Source organism: Giraffa tippelskirchi, chromosome 6 (genome assembly GCF_054371585.1).
Source record: "Giraffa tippelskirchi isolate mGirTip1 chromosome 6, T2T-mGirTip1v1.2.pri, whole genome shotgun sequence".
Classification (NCBI taxonomy): Eukaryota; Metazoa; Chordata; class Mammalia; order Artiodactyla; family Giraffidae; genus Giraffa; species Giraffa tippelskirchi.
In genome coordinates, this window is record NC_137280.1 from 103093824 (window position 1) to 103108752 (window position 14929).

General features: G+C 43.3%; 1 protein-coding gene and 1 pseudogene across 2 annotated transcripts in view; one reads left to right on the forward strand and one right to left on the reverse strand.

Annotated features, from left to right (window-relative positions):
- LMNB1 (lamin B1) overlaps window positions 1-14553 on the reverse strand; it is a 52975-nt gene extending 38422 nt beyond the window's left edge. Inside the window, exon 1 of the mRNA XM_081499012.1 lies at window positions 13834-14553. Within this exon, the coding sequence (XP_081355138.1) occupies window positions 13834-14405 (572 nt within the window). The 5' untranslated portion in view covers window positions 14406-14553. The remainder of the gene's footprint in view (window positions 1-13833) is intronic.
- LOC145509726 (ferritin light chain pseudogene) lies at window positions 5361-6029 on the forward strand (annotated as a pseudogene). The gene has a single exon (XR_014056335.1). The product of XR_014056335.1 is annotated as a ferritin light chain pseudogene (transcript).
- Window positions 14554-14929: the final 376 nt, after the last annotated feature.

Genomic DNA, 14929 nt, shown 5'->3' on the forward strand with positions numbered 1-14929 from the left:
CCACTGGTTGTCTGCTAGGCCTGAGGAGTCAGAGCAGTGGAGCTTACAGGCTGTTGACTGGGGCCAGGCCTTGGTGATGGTGACCCAGGCAAGATGTCCACCTCAAGGAGAGTTTGTGCGGATGGATACTCCTGATATGTTCACCACCAGATTTTATGACTCCAGAGTGAACCACAGCCAGCCGCCCACCTCCACAGGAGACCCTTCAAGGCCAGCAGCCTCAGATTCAAGACGTCCAGCTCCCTGAGGCAGACAGTGGCTGTGATGGTCATCACCTTCCACAAGTACTCCAAAACAAAAGGATATGTCTTATAAGCTCTTTAACTTTTCAGTCATTAGTACTTCTTAGTAACAACAAATGCTAGAAAACTGTAGAGCATGCCTTTGAAATCCTGAGGAAATATTCTTTCCAACTTAGAATTCTATACCCAAAGTATCAATGCTTATGCAATGCAACTAGACTAGAAAAGAGCACAGATGCCAAATTATATTTCTATAATAAGATAAAACTAATAGAAAGCCTCATGATTCCTATTGACTTGATGTCTTAACAACTGATATCATCTTTCTTTATAATTAAACAAAACTAAGTAAGTGGGGGGAAAAAAGCAAGGGAATTCCAAAAAAAATCTACTTCTGTTTCATTGACTATGCTAAAGTCTTTGACTGTGTGGTTCACAACAAACTGTACACTATTCTTAAAGAAATGAGAATACCAAACCACCTTACCTGCCTCCTGAGCAACCAGTATGTAGGACAAGACGCAACAGTTAGAACCAGACATGGAACAATGGACTGGTTCCAAACTGGGAAAGGAATATGTCAAGGCTGTATACTGTCACCCTGCTTATTTAACTTATATGCAGAGTACATCATGCGAAATGCCAGGCTAGAGGAATCACAAGCTGGAATCAAGACTGCTGGGAGAAATATCAACAACCTCAGAATGCAGATGACACCACCCTTATGGCAGAAAGTGAAGAGAAACTAAAGAGCCTCTTGATGAAGGTGAAAGAGGAGAGTGAAAAAGCTAGCTTAAAACTCAACATTCAAAAAACTAAGATCATGGCATCCGGTCCTATCACTTCAAAGCAAATAGATTGGGAAAACGTAGAAACAGTGTCAGATTTCATTTTCTTGGGCTCCAAAATCACTGCAGACGGTGACTGCAGCCACGAAATTAAAAGGCGTTTGTTCCTTGGAAGAATAGCTATATCAAACCTAGACAGTGTTTAAAAAGCAAAGACATCACTTTGCCCACAAATGTCCATATAGTCAAAGCTATGTTTTCCCCGTAATCATACATGGGTGTGAGAGCTGAACCATAAAGAAGGCTGAGTGCCAAAGAACAGACGCTTTTGAACTGTGGCACTGGAGAAGAATCCTGAGAGACCCTCGGACAGCAAGGAGATCAAACCAGTCAATCCTAAAGGAAAGCAACCCTGAATATCTGTTGGAAAGGCTGGTGCTGAAGCTGAAACTCCAGTACTTTGGCCACCTGATGTGAAAAGGCGGACTCACTGGAAAAGACTCTGATACTGGGAAAAATTGAGGGCAAAAGCAGAAGGGGGTGACAGAGGATGAGATGGTTGAATGGTTTCACTGACTCAAGGGACATGAGTTTGAGCCAACTCAGGGAGATAGTGATGGACAGAGAAGCCTAGCGTGCTGCAGTTCATGGTGTCACAAAGAGTCTGACATGACTTAGTGACTCGACAACAACAAGTAAGTAGGGAAAATACTATTTTCATAGGTAATCAAAAGGAAAAGCGGTACAGGAAAGGAAAACTATAGAACACTACAGAGTTCTGTTGAGGATTATGTTCATAGAATAAAGGCCTTTCTGCTGTAACACAATATGTGTTTCTGAAAAATCTTGCACATTAAAAATAAGAGAATGGGAAAAATATGGTTGGAACCAATCATTCAAAAGTTACACAGCCATGTAACCAAAGCACCAGCAGTAACATAATTAGTACCCCAGGAGATGGCTTGGGCAATGCAAACCGTCAGTTTAGTGTGGCTAGAGCTGCCTCAAGAGATGCTCAGAGATGTACAACATCAGAGAGGCCTTGCTGATCTGCAGGAACTGAGACATTAGAGATGGAAATAGACTGAATACAACTAAGGCTATAAGAACAAAGGTAGAGTACCTCTCTGGGAGAGGGAATCCTGGGTGCAGGATCCTTAACTTTGCTAAAATGGAATTGAAGTCAGAGCTTTTTTTTCCTCTGAACTCTACTCTTGATATTCTGACTCTCCTTTACTAGGAAAAGTCACATGTAAATCAATACAACCTCCAATTATAATTATACCATTTCTCTATTTACCAGTCACATATGAGTAAATTGGTGCTCCAGGAGCATTTGCAGCAGAACACCATTCATTAATACTTTATATACCAAAAACTGACCTAAAGCTAATTTCAACTAAAATATAATAAATGACTATTAGGAGGAAAAGAGGAAGAAAAATTTGTATTATGAAGAATAGAATGAAAAACTCAATTCTTCATCTTCCATAGATGGGACTAAAAAAAAAAAACTTCATGTTTGGAGAGGAGGGAGCAAAGCCAAGTACAGTGTAAGCTGAAGCCAGAGAGTCACTCAGGAGCCAGCTCATGCAGGGAAGAACATTTAGGTAGAATGACCATTATGTCCAAGTCTGTCTAGGGCAATTTCCATGGGTACCAGTTGTCCCAGCATAATTATCAATAGCTCTCTCTTTCAAACACAGAAAGAAGTACCCCTGTTTGGATGCTAAATTATATGGTCAATCTATTAGGTGATACTGACGAGTTTACTCTTTACGCTAGAAGCCACAGTCCTGGAAGCTACTTAAAAGTGTCTTAGGCAAAGGCAGTGAAACAATCACATTTTTTAGTGCAGAATCTTAAGAGGGGTAAGTGTTCTGGTACCCTATCCAATGTTTCACTACATAAACATCAAGTAAAAATCTACTTTAAATCAACCTTTAAGAATGTCTTCCTCCTTTCACATCAAGCACCCTTTGCGACCTACATGTTTATTCCCATTTCTTCCTTAATAATGGTCAGTGGCCTTTGACTAGCATTAGATGCTCCTCCCAGTCAACAATAAGTTCCCATGAACCAAAGTGAACGGATACTTTTTAGGCCTTATCAAACCAGAACTGCATTAACCTTCCTTTGTAAATCTCCTTGTTCCATGACTCAATTCTGGGCCTACTTCTCTTGCTATTACTTATTATCTTCACTGTAGGTTTTCCATTCTCTACCTCCTCCTCACATGTAGATGTTTTCCATGTCTCTGACTTTGTCCCTCTTCTCTTTTCTCTCTTTACCCCTCAATATCAGGCTCCAAAAACTGTATCTCCAATCAAGTCTCTCCTCAGAGCTCCAGAGAATTCCTCCAAGTGGCTGGCATCTCCATCTAGCAACAACTAACTGACTAACACCATTAACTTCTCAATAATTCTGAGTAGGATGCTCCACATCTGGTCCTTTCCTGCCAGTCTCTGTTAAGAGCAACTCCATCTCCCCAAGTCCCATGCATGGAAGCCGTCACCCAAGACTCCAATTTCCCTTACCTCCCACACTCAGTACCTCTTCAATCCACCGCTGCCCTTTCCCACTTCCTACCTCAGTTCAGGAGCCATGACCCCACATGTTCACGTTTCTACCTCTACGCTTTTCTTCCTCCACACAAAAGCCAGACTGATCTTGTCAGTCTTGTGCCTGAAAATCTTGAGGCTCTTCAATACCTAAAATCAAACCCTCCCTCACCTCATTTTTATATACATCTATACGGTGGCTCAGATGGTAAAGCGTCTGCCTACAATGCAGGAGACTCGGGTTCAATCCCTGGGTCGGGAAGATCCCCTGGAGAAGGAAATGGCACCCCACTGCAGTACTCTTGCCTGGAGAATCCCATGGACGGAGGAGCCTGGTAGGCTACAGTTCATGGGGGTCTCAAAGAGTCGGACACGACTGAGCGACTTCACTTTCACACAGCTCTAGTTTGCCCTTCTAAAGTTTTCCATTTAGAAGTCAATTCTGCTTACCTCTCAACATTCAATTCAGATTTCACTGCCTCCCCAGTTCTCCTCAGTAGCAGCTTTACAAGGCTCCTATTCTGCCCTGGGTGGTTGGCAGCCCCTTCCCCCACAGCATGAGGAGGATACTGCTATCACAGCACTGATTACATTGTATTAGCATGCGCTTATGTGCTCAGTCGCTAAGTCTTGTCTGACTTTTGTGACCCCGTGGACTGTGGCCCACCAGGCTCCTCTGTCCATGGGATTTCCCAGGCAAGAATACTGGAGTGAGTTGCCATTTCCTCCTCCAAGGGATCTTCCCAACCCAGGGATCAAACCCACGTCTCCTGCATTGGCAGGCACATTCTTTACTACTGAGCCACCAGGGAAGCCTGGATATGCATTAGCATATCGCCTCAGTATTTCAAACAGCTGCCTCAGTTACTACACCAGTTTCCTCACCCATTGAACAAGGTTATCATAAGGCTTAAAAGACAGTAACTGTAAAGCATCTAGCACAGTACTTGGCAAACACAATAAGCACAAAATAAACATTAGCTCTTTTTGTCCTGCATCTTGCACAGTATTCTAATCTCTCTAGGTCTCAATTTCTGAACCTACAAAGTGGTCTGGATAGATCAGATGATCCAAGTCTCCTCCTAGCAGTAAAAGTGCTGTAATTCTATAAATGCAATAAATACAAATGCAGTAAAGGCATAAAATTTATTTTAAAAGGACGAAGTAAACATACTAGCTAAGTGATACTGTCATTTTCATTCAGGTCTACAGTAAAGACATCAGCAAAAACCTAAGATTGTGACCCAAATGTGAATCTTTACTCCTTTATGCTTGCAACATGACCATAACAATAAAAATGATCAAGAACTAAAAGAAACCCCCAGAAACTAAAAATAAATTCCTTGAAACAAGAAAAGTACACCCATATACTGTCAGCGGCATCAAAAATTGGCAAAGTTGTAATTACTTTATGCAGTGGTTAACAGTTAACCAATAAATTAGTTAACATTTAACCAATTTTAGGTTAACCAAGAGAAAAAAAAAAAATCTTACATTGTCAGCAAGAGAGAAGAAGATAATCATGGTCCTCTATGACCTCTCAGAAATTAGGTAGAGAAGTGTGCTCGGCGGCCCCACGATCTGTCTCTTGCTTCAACAGTGCTTGGACGGAACAGACCCAGGGACGCCCCTTGCTCCAGCCTCCGACCACCCCCCAACTTTTTTCCAGTCGCAACCCCCGAAGTGAGCCACTCAGCTGTCCGCGATCACTGGAACCAGCCACCATGTTTTAACTCCTTATTACCGACCAATCATGAGCTCCCAGATTCGTCAGAATTAGTCTACTGAGGTGGAGGCCGCCGTCAACTGCCTGGTTAACATGCAACTGCCGGCCTCCTACACCTACCTCTCTGTGGGCTTCTATTTCAACCACGACGATGTGACCCTGGAAGGTGTGGATCACTTTTTTCGCGAACTGGCCAAGGAGAAGCGCGAGGGCGCGGGGCGTCTCTTGAAACTGCAAAACCAGTGTGGCGGCAGCGCCCTCTTCCGGGACGTGCAGAAGCCATCTCAAGATGAGTGGGGTAAAACCCAGGACGCTATGGAAGCCACCCTTCTCCTAAAGAAGAACTTGAATCAAGCCCTGTTGGATCTGCATGGCCTGGCTTCTGCCCGCGGAGACCCCCACATCTGTGACTTCCTTAAGAACCACTTCCTAGATGAGGAAGTGAAACTCATCAAGAAGATGGGTGACCACCTGACCAACCTCCGCAGGCTGGCTGGTCCCCAGGCTGGGTTGGGCAAGTATCTCTTCGAAAGGCTCACCCTCAAGCACGACTAGGAGCTTCTGGAGACCAAGTGGCCTTTGAAGAACCCAACTGACATCAGGGCTGCCTGAAGCCCCTCTCTGCAGCCACTAGGCAGCTTTCTAACACCCTGGAGCCCTCTCTCAAGCCTTGGACCAAATGGAAACAATAAAGCTTTTTGAAGCTATAAAACTATTTTTTTTTAATTAAAAAAAAAAAGAAATTAGGTAGATATAGCCACTGCAAAACCTACATCTTTGGTCACAGTAAACTAATCCTACCCTAAAGGCTGTTGATGTATCTTTAAAATGATGCTACAGCACATGTACTGACATGTAAAGAAGTTCACAAAGCAGTGTAGCATGAAATATGGTTACACATCAATATTTATCATGAACCCATTTTTGTTAATTATATGGATATAAACAGGAAAACTTTAAAACTCTTCTTTATGGAACTAAGGGTGATTTTTATTTTCTCCTTTGTGTTTACCTCTATTTTCCACAAAGTACATATAGTTTTTGTGTAGCACAAAATATATATATATATATTTTTTTTTTTTTTAATTCCCCAACAATAACAGCCAAAAGCACAAACCGTTTTATAAGATATACTGGAGGAGAGGGGGTAGAGAGTTAAAAACGCCGATTAGGAAACACTGGACCCCAGAAATAACTGGCAACTTCAGTTAGACAGGGTCCCATCACACAATTGATACTTAGGGCTCATTCTCACTGTGTGTGCAAGAAATATATCTACTGTGATGATGTAAAAGTCTAAAGATACCTAATTCAAAAATACCTGAGGTGACGTCATCTGAACAAAGAAAAGAACAAGCATATGGAGTGTATGGAGGGAAAAAACACCGAGCACATTTTTATAGTGCTTCATCTTTCATTCTGTGTGTTTACTTCCTTGAATCTGGGTACACCAAAAGAATACCTAGTCTATCCTCCTAGTTTAAATAAACAACTCCAAAAGTTATCTTGCGTTACCAAACATCCTTTGAAAGCATGGGAAGGAAGCATCATGACGGTTTCATTACTTAGAACCTGTCACCTAGACTTTAATACCAATTCTAGGCAGCAATCCTTCCCATTCTTCCCTTGAAAATTAAAGTAATATTTACCATGAAGTTTTATACTTCTTATATTAAGGCTAGGAAGTTACTGGCAACATATTTCTACCATGGCAAAATCAGGACATAAACAGAAGATCAAGTAAGACATGAGATCAAGGTTTTCGGAGTTAAAATTTTCAATTAACTATACTACATACAAAGAAAAGTCCCTAGAGCAGATTAGCATTTATTATTTTAGATTTGAAAACTGGAAAATATGAATATTAAAACAACCTGCAGGTATTGTTTAGTCTATGCACCTAAATTTTAGTCTCTGTGACCAAAATATGTATAAAGTCAACAGAATAAATATATACAGTAAGTCCAATATACAGTAAGTCCCCACCACTCCCTTTTCCCCTGAGGAAAGTAAGAGAAAAATAAATAGCTTATGTGATTTACATTGCATTTCAGTATGCTTTCTAATTTCTTCAAATTCCCAATCCTGCTAAAAACCCACCCGTTAATATAAGACACGTAAATGAAAGACTAGAAAAAGGTCTGGGTTTCTTCATTCTTCCTGAGAGTCAGAAAATGATACTTATACCTTATCCCAATTATTCAGATGAGGAAATGAAGGTTCAAAGAACTGAAGTACCTGTCCCAAATCACAAAAGTAGGAAGTACTACTACTATCTCAGGCTATCACGAGACACGATTGACAAGTGTCCCAATTATACTTGTTAGTAGCACATCAGCACCTGTACACAATTTTTAATGAAAACACACAAATCCAAATTTTCCAAAAGAAGTTTCCTTACTAATGTATTAACAAAGCAAAAATCAGAGGAATGTCATTTTCCCGAAGGAATATACTATGTAGGCTTGATCCCCTCAACCTGAAACCTATCCTACTCAAAATTTGCTTGCAGATGGAAGTAGGAAGCCTACCAATCTTCAGATGCATATGCAGCATGAAAAAATACAACCAACACTAAACTTTATTCTGTTTGGAGAAAAGCCATTCTTTTCACAAAATTATATTTTAAAAGCACCAACTTTTGAAAAGATAAGATATTCCACTTTAACAAAACATTTGTCCAGTACCTCAAAGATTAATATGAAAAAACAGTCTTTGAGGCCTAATATCTATAATATACTAAACTAAGTTTCTTGGGATATCCTTTAAAAAAAATTTTTTTAAAGAAGAAATGTGAGCTGACTTGTTCAGCATCTCAAACAGTCCTACAGCATCCACTGTATTAGTTACATTCCAGTGAGCTCCCATTTCCACTTTCTTAATTATTCATAATTCTCAAAAAAGAGAAAATCACTTTAGAGTTAATTTTGCATCCTTTCAAGTTTGAATATCTACTATGAATCAATCAATCAAATTTATTTGTTTTTGACAAATAGAGTACAACTTCTAGAACCTGATAAGCCAAGTGAAGTTACTAAGCAGTCAATTAAAAAACATAAATCATTTCTTTCCTATACATAAGTCCACAGCTCTAAAGCTTACATTTTCATTAATTCATTTGGTGACAAAATTTGATCTGAATGGATATGAGGCTATTTTTAGACACTGTTCTCCACTTACTGTGACTATTAATATCTTTCCTTGTAGAAATGTCTATTTCACAGAGTGCTACCCCAGACCCCAATGGGGGTGTCTACATGCATATTACCTTCTTACATTTGGAATTGCTTTTAATTCCAAACACATGTGGCCATGTGGGTTTTACATACAAGACTGTGGACTTATACCACTGAACGAAAAAAAAGTATGTTCCATGTAATTAGTTACTAAACAATCATTCAACATTATTTTCTCTTATATTTAGTTTTTCTGCATAATTAGCTAATACTGAAATTCTCAATTAAATCCATTTTTTATTTTTTGTCTAAAGTGTTGACTGATGGTATGCATCATCATTTTTTGCAAGTGTTCCCCAAAAACCTTCCAATGAAACATACTAAATAATTAGGCTTTCAGTTCAGTTCAGTAGCTCAGTCGTGTCCGACTCTTGGCAACCCCATGGACTGCAGCACACCAGGCTTCCCTGTCCATCACCAACTCCCAGAGCCTGTTCAAACTCATGTCCATTGCGTCAGTGATGACATCCAACCATCTCATCCTCTTGTCTTTCCCTTCTCCTCCTGCCTTCAATCTTTCCCAGCATCAGGGTCTTTTCCAATGAGTCGGTTCTTCCCATTAAGTGGCTCAAGTACTGGAGCTTCAGCTTCAGCATCAGTCCTTCCAATGAATATTCAGGACTGATTTCCTTTAAGACTGACTGGTTGGATCTCCTTGCAGTCCGAGGGACTCTTAGAGTGAATCAAAGTCGCTGTATCTTAGATCTGAGATCAGTTTCCATGCAAGAGACCACCTGCACAGAAACTGTTGTCAAATTCTTTCTAACAAGACAAGTGTCCCCAAGAATTCTTCCGTCTTTGGACTTCCTTGGCAGTCCAGTGGTCAAGACTCCATGCTTCCACTGCAGGGCACATGGGTTCATCCCTGGTTGGAGACCCACACATGGAGAGGTGAGGCTAAAACAAAGAATGCTAAAAACCAAAAATGAACTAAGTAATTTTTGAATCTATAATTCTCTTAGGATTTGTTTTCCTAACCTAAATACACCCAAATGATAAGACTAATTACAAAGACTTTGACTCCAAGTAAGTTAGAGAAAATTATTCATAACAAAAGAGCTCAATGGACCCAGAAAATAAAACATTACTTCTTTGTCATCCTACAAATTATACTTCAATTATTACATTGCTCAAAATTAAATGATTTCCAAGATTTCCAAGGATTACCATGCATTGATCTCCCCACTAGATTCTTAACAAAAAAGCAGTTAACAACAAATAAACCCACAGGATCAAAGTGAACAGAAAAGGGCTCATTAGCAAACATTTCAACAAATTTCTAGTAGATGAAATGTAGATAAATGTACCTATCACAGATCATGCACACAAAGGCTACAAGATAAAGTGAAGCAGAATTAAAATGATGGATTAACCCATGAAACAGCTTTGCACCTCGCCCTCTTGGGTACCCCTTAACATAAATCCAGGCTTTGCAATAAGTGGGCCAAGAGTACATTCCATTCATATATAAAGAAGTCCTAATTTACTCTTCTACTCAGAAAAGCAGGAAGGAGCTCCCTAAACAATCCAGCAGTAATGTTCAAGCATTACCTAGTCCTTCACTTGCAAATGTAGACTACCAAGGATCAGCAATTGACAAAAATTAGTAGGGAAAAAAAAACCAACCCAAACAAAAGGACAAGTAACCAGGGAAGAAAAAGAGATAATCCAATGAGCAGAAGAGAATTTTAAAAAGAAACTCTAAATATTACCCTCAGACAGATTAAAGGAAATAATGCATCCTTAAACAGACACAAGTTGAATGAAGAGAAATATCTGTATAAAGATTTCTTGGAATTAAAAGTATGACTCTGCCTTTAAAATGTCACTACTGAGCTGGAGAAAAGCAAAGTAATCTCCCAGAACAAAAAACGATTATGAGAAAACAAGATACCCAAGAGTTCAACATTCTAACAAGAGAGAACTAAGAAAATAGAACTCAAAAAACATATGGAATAAAGGTCCCAGAGCTAAATAAAGATCAAGCCTTGAAATAGAAAGATGCATAACAACTACAATGCGTAAGAGAATATCCATATCTAAAGACCTATCATCATGCAATCCCAGAAAACCAGGATAAAAGAAAATCCCAAAGCTTTCAGAGAGGAAAAGAAAATCAAAAGCAATTACCAAAAAAAAAGTAACTGTGACTGGCATTAGGTAGACAGTAACAACAACTGAGTGCTAGAAGACAATGGGTCAATATGATACTTTCCAAGCTGTGAGGAAAAATTCTGAAGTGGAATTTTATACTTAGCCCAACTATCAATCAAGCATGAGACAAAAGTTAGTTCTTTTCAGACATACAAGACTTGGAAAGTTTAACTCCTGCTATCTTTTCTGAATAAGTAACTTAAAGATTCTCCCAAGAAAATGAAGGAAGGAACCAAGGAACCAAAAATATGTGCCACAGGAGGAAACTGGATCTGGTATATTAGTTTGTCAGTTGCACATCATATCTTAGGAGCAGGGAACTTGAAGGAAGAAAGTGGCCTCACGTGATAGATATTACAACTAGATATCTTCAAAACATCTGAAGATATGCTAAAGGCAAATTTTTCTTTAATCAGCAAGAAAGATGGAAGGCTATTTAAGAACAAAAGAAAGTTAGGATTGAAATATCAAAGAAAAATGTGGCATGTTTTGAGGAGTTGATACATACTACAAAAGAAAATATATCTGACTCTGACAACAAAAATATATGTATAGGCTCTACATATATAAATATACAGTAGATATACATCTATCGAGCTATTTTTCTACCAAATCCCAGTAGACATCTAAAATATTGTTTTCAGTTGTCAAGCCTTCAGACAGGCCTTCCTGAATTACACCATCCCTCACCCTACTTTATTTGTATTCCCCTAGTATCTGTTACCCTAGCATTATATCACATACACTGACTTCATTGATTCTACTAAAAATACACATATTCTTCACTTTCTCATCTTGCTGAAACCAGCATGCATTTTACAATCCATGCAGAGCCTTCTACAACTAGTCAGCCAGGTGGCAGTCTTGTTACTATGTTTTATGTGGCTGATACAGAGATTAAAAAGTTACTGCTCTTATGTTAATGAAGGGGAGATACTCAGCAAGAATGTAAAAAAAACCTCTGGTGGATGCCTTCTGGAAAGATAATAAAAGCACCAGCACCAAAAATGTTTCAGATTATATGAAATACAATTCTTACTTACTTGCTGAGTATCTCCCCTACATTAACATAAGAGCAGTAACTTTTTTAATCTCTGTATCCTCCACATAAAACAGCTACTGGCACATAACAGATACTTGAACTGTCACAGTTAACATCCCTGAAACCAGGATGGGTCCAACAGGATGTATCCTACATATTTGGCCCTGAAATTTCTTTTTTCTTGGTGGTACATATACTGGTGAATCACATAAGCAATAGCATCCAAAACAAGAAATTCAGTAACAACAAATTTGGAGGAAGAGGGGGACAGCAGTCAGAGTACTGATCCATTTCAAAAGCTGACTCCAAAGGTTGAAAAATCCAGGAAACAGAAATACAAGCTTTTTTTTTTGGCCCAGAGGCAAGCGGGGATATTAGTTACCAGACCATCTCCCACCAGGGATGGAACTCATGTGTGTCCCCTGCATTCGGCTGCATTCGAACGGATCTTAACCACTGGACTGCCCAGGAAGTCCCAGCTTATTTTTTTGATTTTGTGGAACTAAATACTCAAAGAAATAAAAACAAAAAGAGCTAAATGTGATTTGTCTCCTGGAAAGAGTCAGGAGACATCATTTATCACTATAAGCCAGTCTATATAGTATTTCAGTTTTACCAAATGTACATACTCTTTCTGAAACGTTTTTCAAATATCTAACATCGGGGAAGTTGAAATTCACATATACAAAACCACAGGGAGCCAGACAGGGACGTTTACACGGATGGAGACAAAAAGACACTCAGGGGAACACAAGGTAAAAGTCAGAATCAGGTATCTCCAGAAATTTCAATTGGCAAGAGGGGACGGAGACCACAGGAATTCTGGCGGCAAACTGAGCAATACTCCAAAGTGTAACATCAACACTAACTGCCTACTGGTGATAATTATGCCATAATTTTTTGCCTCACAAAGGCAAGGTAGGATCGGCAAAGTTTATCTCTGTGCCCTGGACTAATAATTCACACTCTCTTAAGAGAATTAATTACAAGCTTTCCTTCGTTCGATCCCTGGATTGAGAAGATCCCCTGGAGAAGGAAACAGCAACCCACTCCAGTATTCTTGCCCCTGGGAAATCCCATGGACAGAGGAGCCTGGCGGGCTACAGTCCACCGGCTGGCAGAAGAGTCCGACAAGAGTTAGCGACTAAACAGCAACAACTACAAACTCCCACAACTCTCCACATTTATACAACACCCTTTCACCTGCTCTGGCCTGTCAACACGACAGTTGGGGGGACAGTGCTAGGTCTAGCTTACATTAGAAAAATCAAGTGACTATTTCTTGGCGATGCAAAAGTTAGGCGATCGGAGAGCAGTGGCCACGTAGGCAAAAACTCAGCTTGCGAAGTCCTGTGCAAAGCATCCAAGGACCCGCTTCTGTCTCCACAGAGAGAACACCTTTCCCCAAAGCTAACCAATTTGATAAACCCAACTTGCCGGGAGCAAACAGTGGCGCGCAGTTCAGACTCCTCCCCTCCCTCCGTGAGCAAGGCAGGCGCAGAACGAGAGCAAAATGTCACAGGGCCAAGACTAAGCGCGCCAAAGCGGGTCCCACCCCCGGGAGACCGGGAGGCCGGAGGCAGGTCCCTCCCCTTCCTCTCTCTCTCGGCCCGCGCAGAGCTCATTCATTCTCCAGGCGGGCAGCGGAATCTCCCCGGAGAGCCATTCCTGCACCGCAAACCCACCAGACGCTTTGTCTCCGGCCTGGCCGGAAACCGGGGCGCGCATTCAAGCGCGCGCCCTAACGCCACCTCCCCGCACCTGGCGCCCGCCGAGTCCCGGAGCGGAAAAGCCTTCTGGATCTTACGGTCCGAAGCCCCAAGCCGGGCGCTCGTTGTTGGCGGGCCCACGCACGCACTTCGCCGGGTCCTACTAGGTATCCAAGATCGGAAAATGTACATCCCCCGTCCCACTATCACCAGTGCTTGCGGGCTCTGCGCGACCCCTGCCCCCAATAAAAAACACTAGATTCTTTCTTCTTGGAGACCGAGACCCTGCCCCTTCCGAAGGGCGTGGGCACTCCCGCCCGAGCGGCACCCCCCGGTCCGTGTGTGAGCTACAGCGGCCGCCAGGCGAGCACTCACTTGAGGAGCAGCTGGTCGTGCTCGGCCTTGAACTTGCCCAGCTCGATCTGCAGCTTGGCGCGCTCGCGGGCCGTGTCGTCGAGCGCGCGTCGCGCGTCGGCCAGCTCGGTCTCGTAGAGCGCCTTGAGGCCGGTGAGCTCACGGCCGCGCACCTCCTCACGCTCCGTCACCTGCAGCTGCAGCGCGCTGTTCTCCGTCTCCAGGCTGCGCACCTTGTCGATGTACACGGCCAGCCGATCGTTGAGCTCGCGCAGCTCCTCCTTCTCTTGGAGCCGCGACAGCCGCGTGGGGCTCAGCGGCGTGGCGGGGCCGCCGGCGCGACTGCCGCTCCGCGGCGGCACGGGGGTCGCTGTCGCCATGGCGATCGGCGGGGAGAGCGGAGCGCGGAGGCCGCGGGCAGCGCCGGGACAAGGAGAGGGCAGCAGAAGGCGAAGCGGGAAGGAAGGCACCAACCGGCGACCCGCGCTCGCGGAGAGGCCGCCGTGAGGAGGCAAGACGGAGGACCCGGGGGTGGCGGGAGACGGGTTACAGCACAAAGGGCAAAGGGGGAGGACTGCGAATCGATCAAACATAAAACGCCCTTTGTAAAAAAAAAAAAAACATGCACACACACACGCGCGCACACAGACACACACACACACACGCTAGGGAAATACGGGGCGAGGGTGCCCGAGAGGGCCGAGCAGAGTCCGCGCGCCGCCGCCACCGCCGCCGAGTCTCCCGCCCGCAGCACTTTGTTTCCTCTCAGGCGGCGCAGAGCCGCGGGCGGGGGGAGGAGGGCGGAGGGGCGGGCTGGCTGCGAGCCGCGGGGGGCGGAGGTGGCGCGGGCGGCGGCGCCGCGCTCCCTCCCCAAGATGGCCGGCGCGCTCCGGCATCGCCACGTGACCGTCGCTGGCCAAAGAGGAGCCCGCAGCTCGGGGGCCGGGCCTGTAAATTCAAAATCGGGCCCTCAGGCAACCGTCGGCTCCGCGCGCCTGGCTGGGCGTGGCTGGGGAAGGACCGAGGGCGGCGGGGAGGGGCAACGGGGACTGCTCGCGCCGCGGCCCTGAGCCCAGGGCCGGCCGGGCCTTCCCACCACCCCGCGGGGACCCCTGGC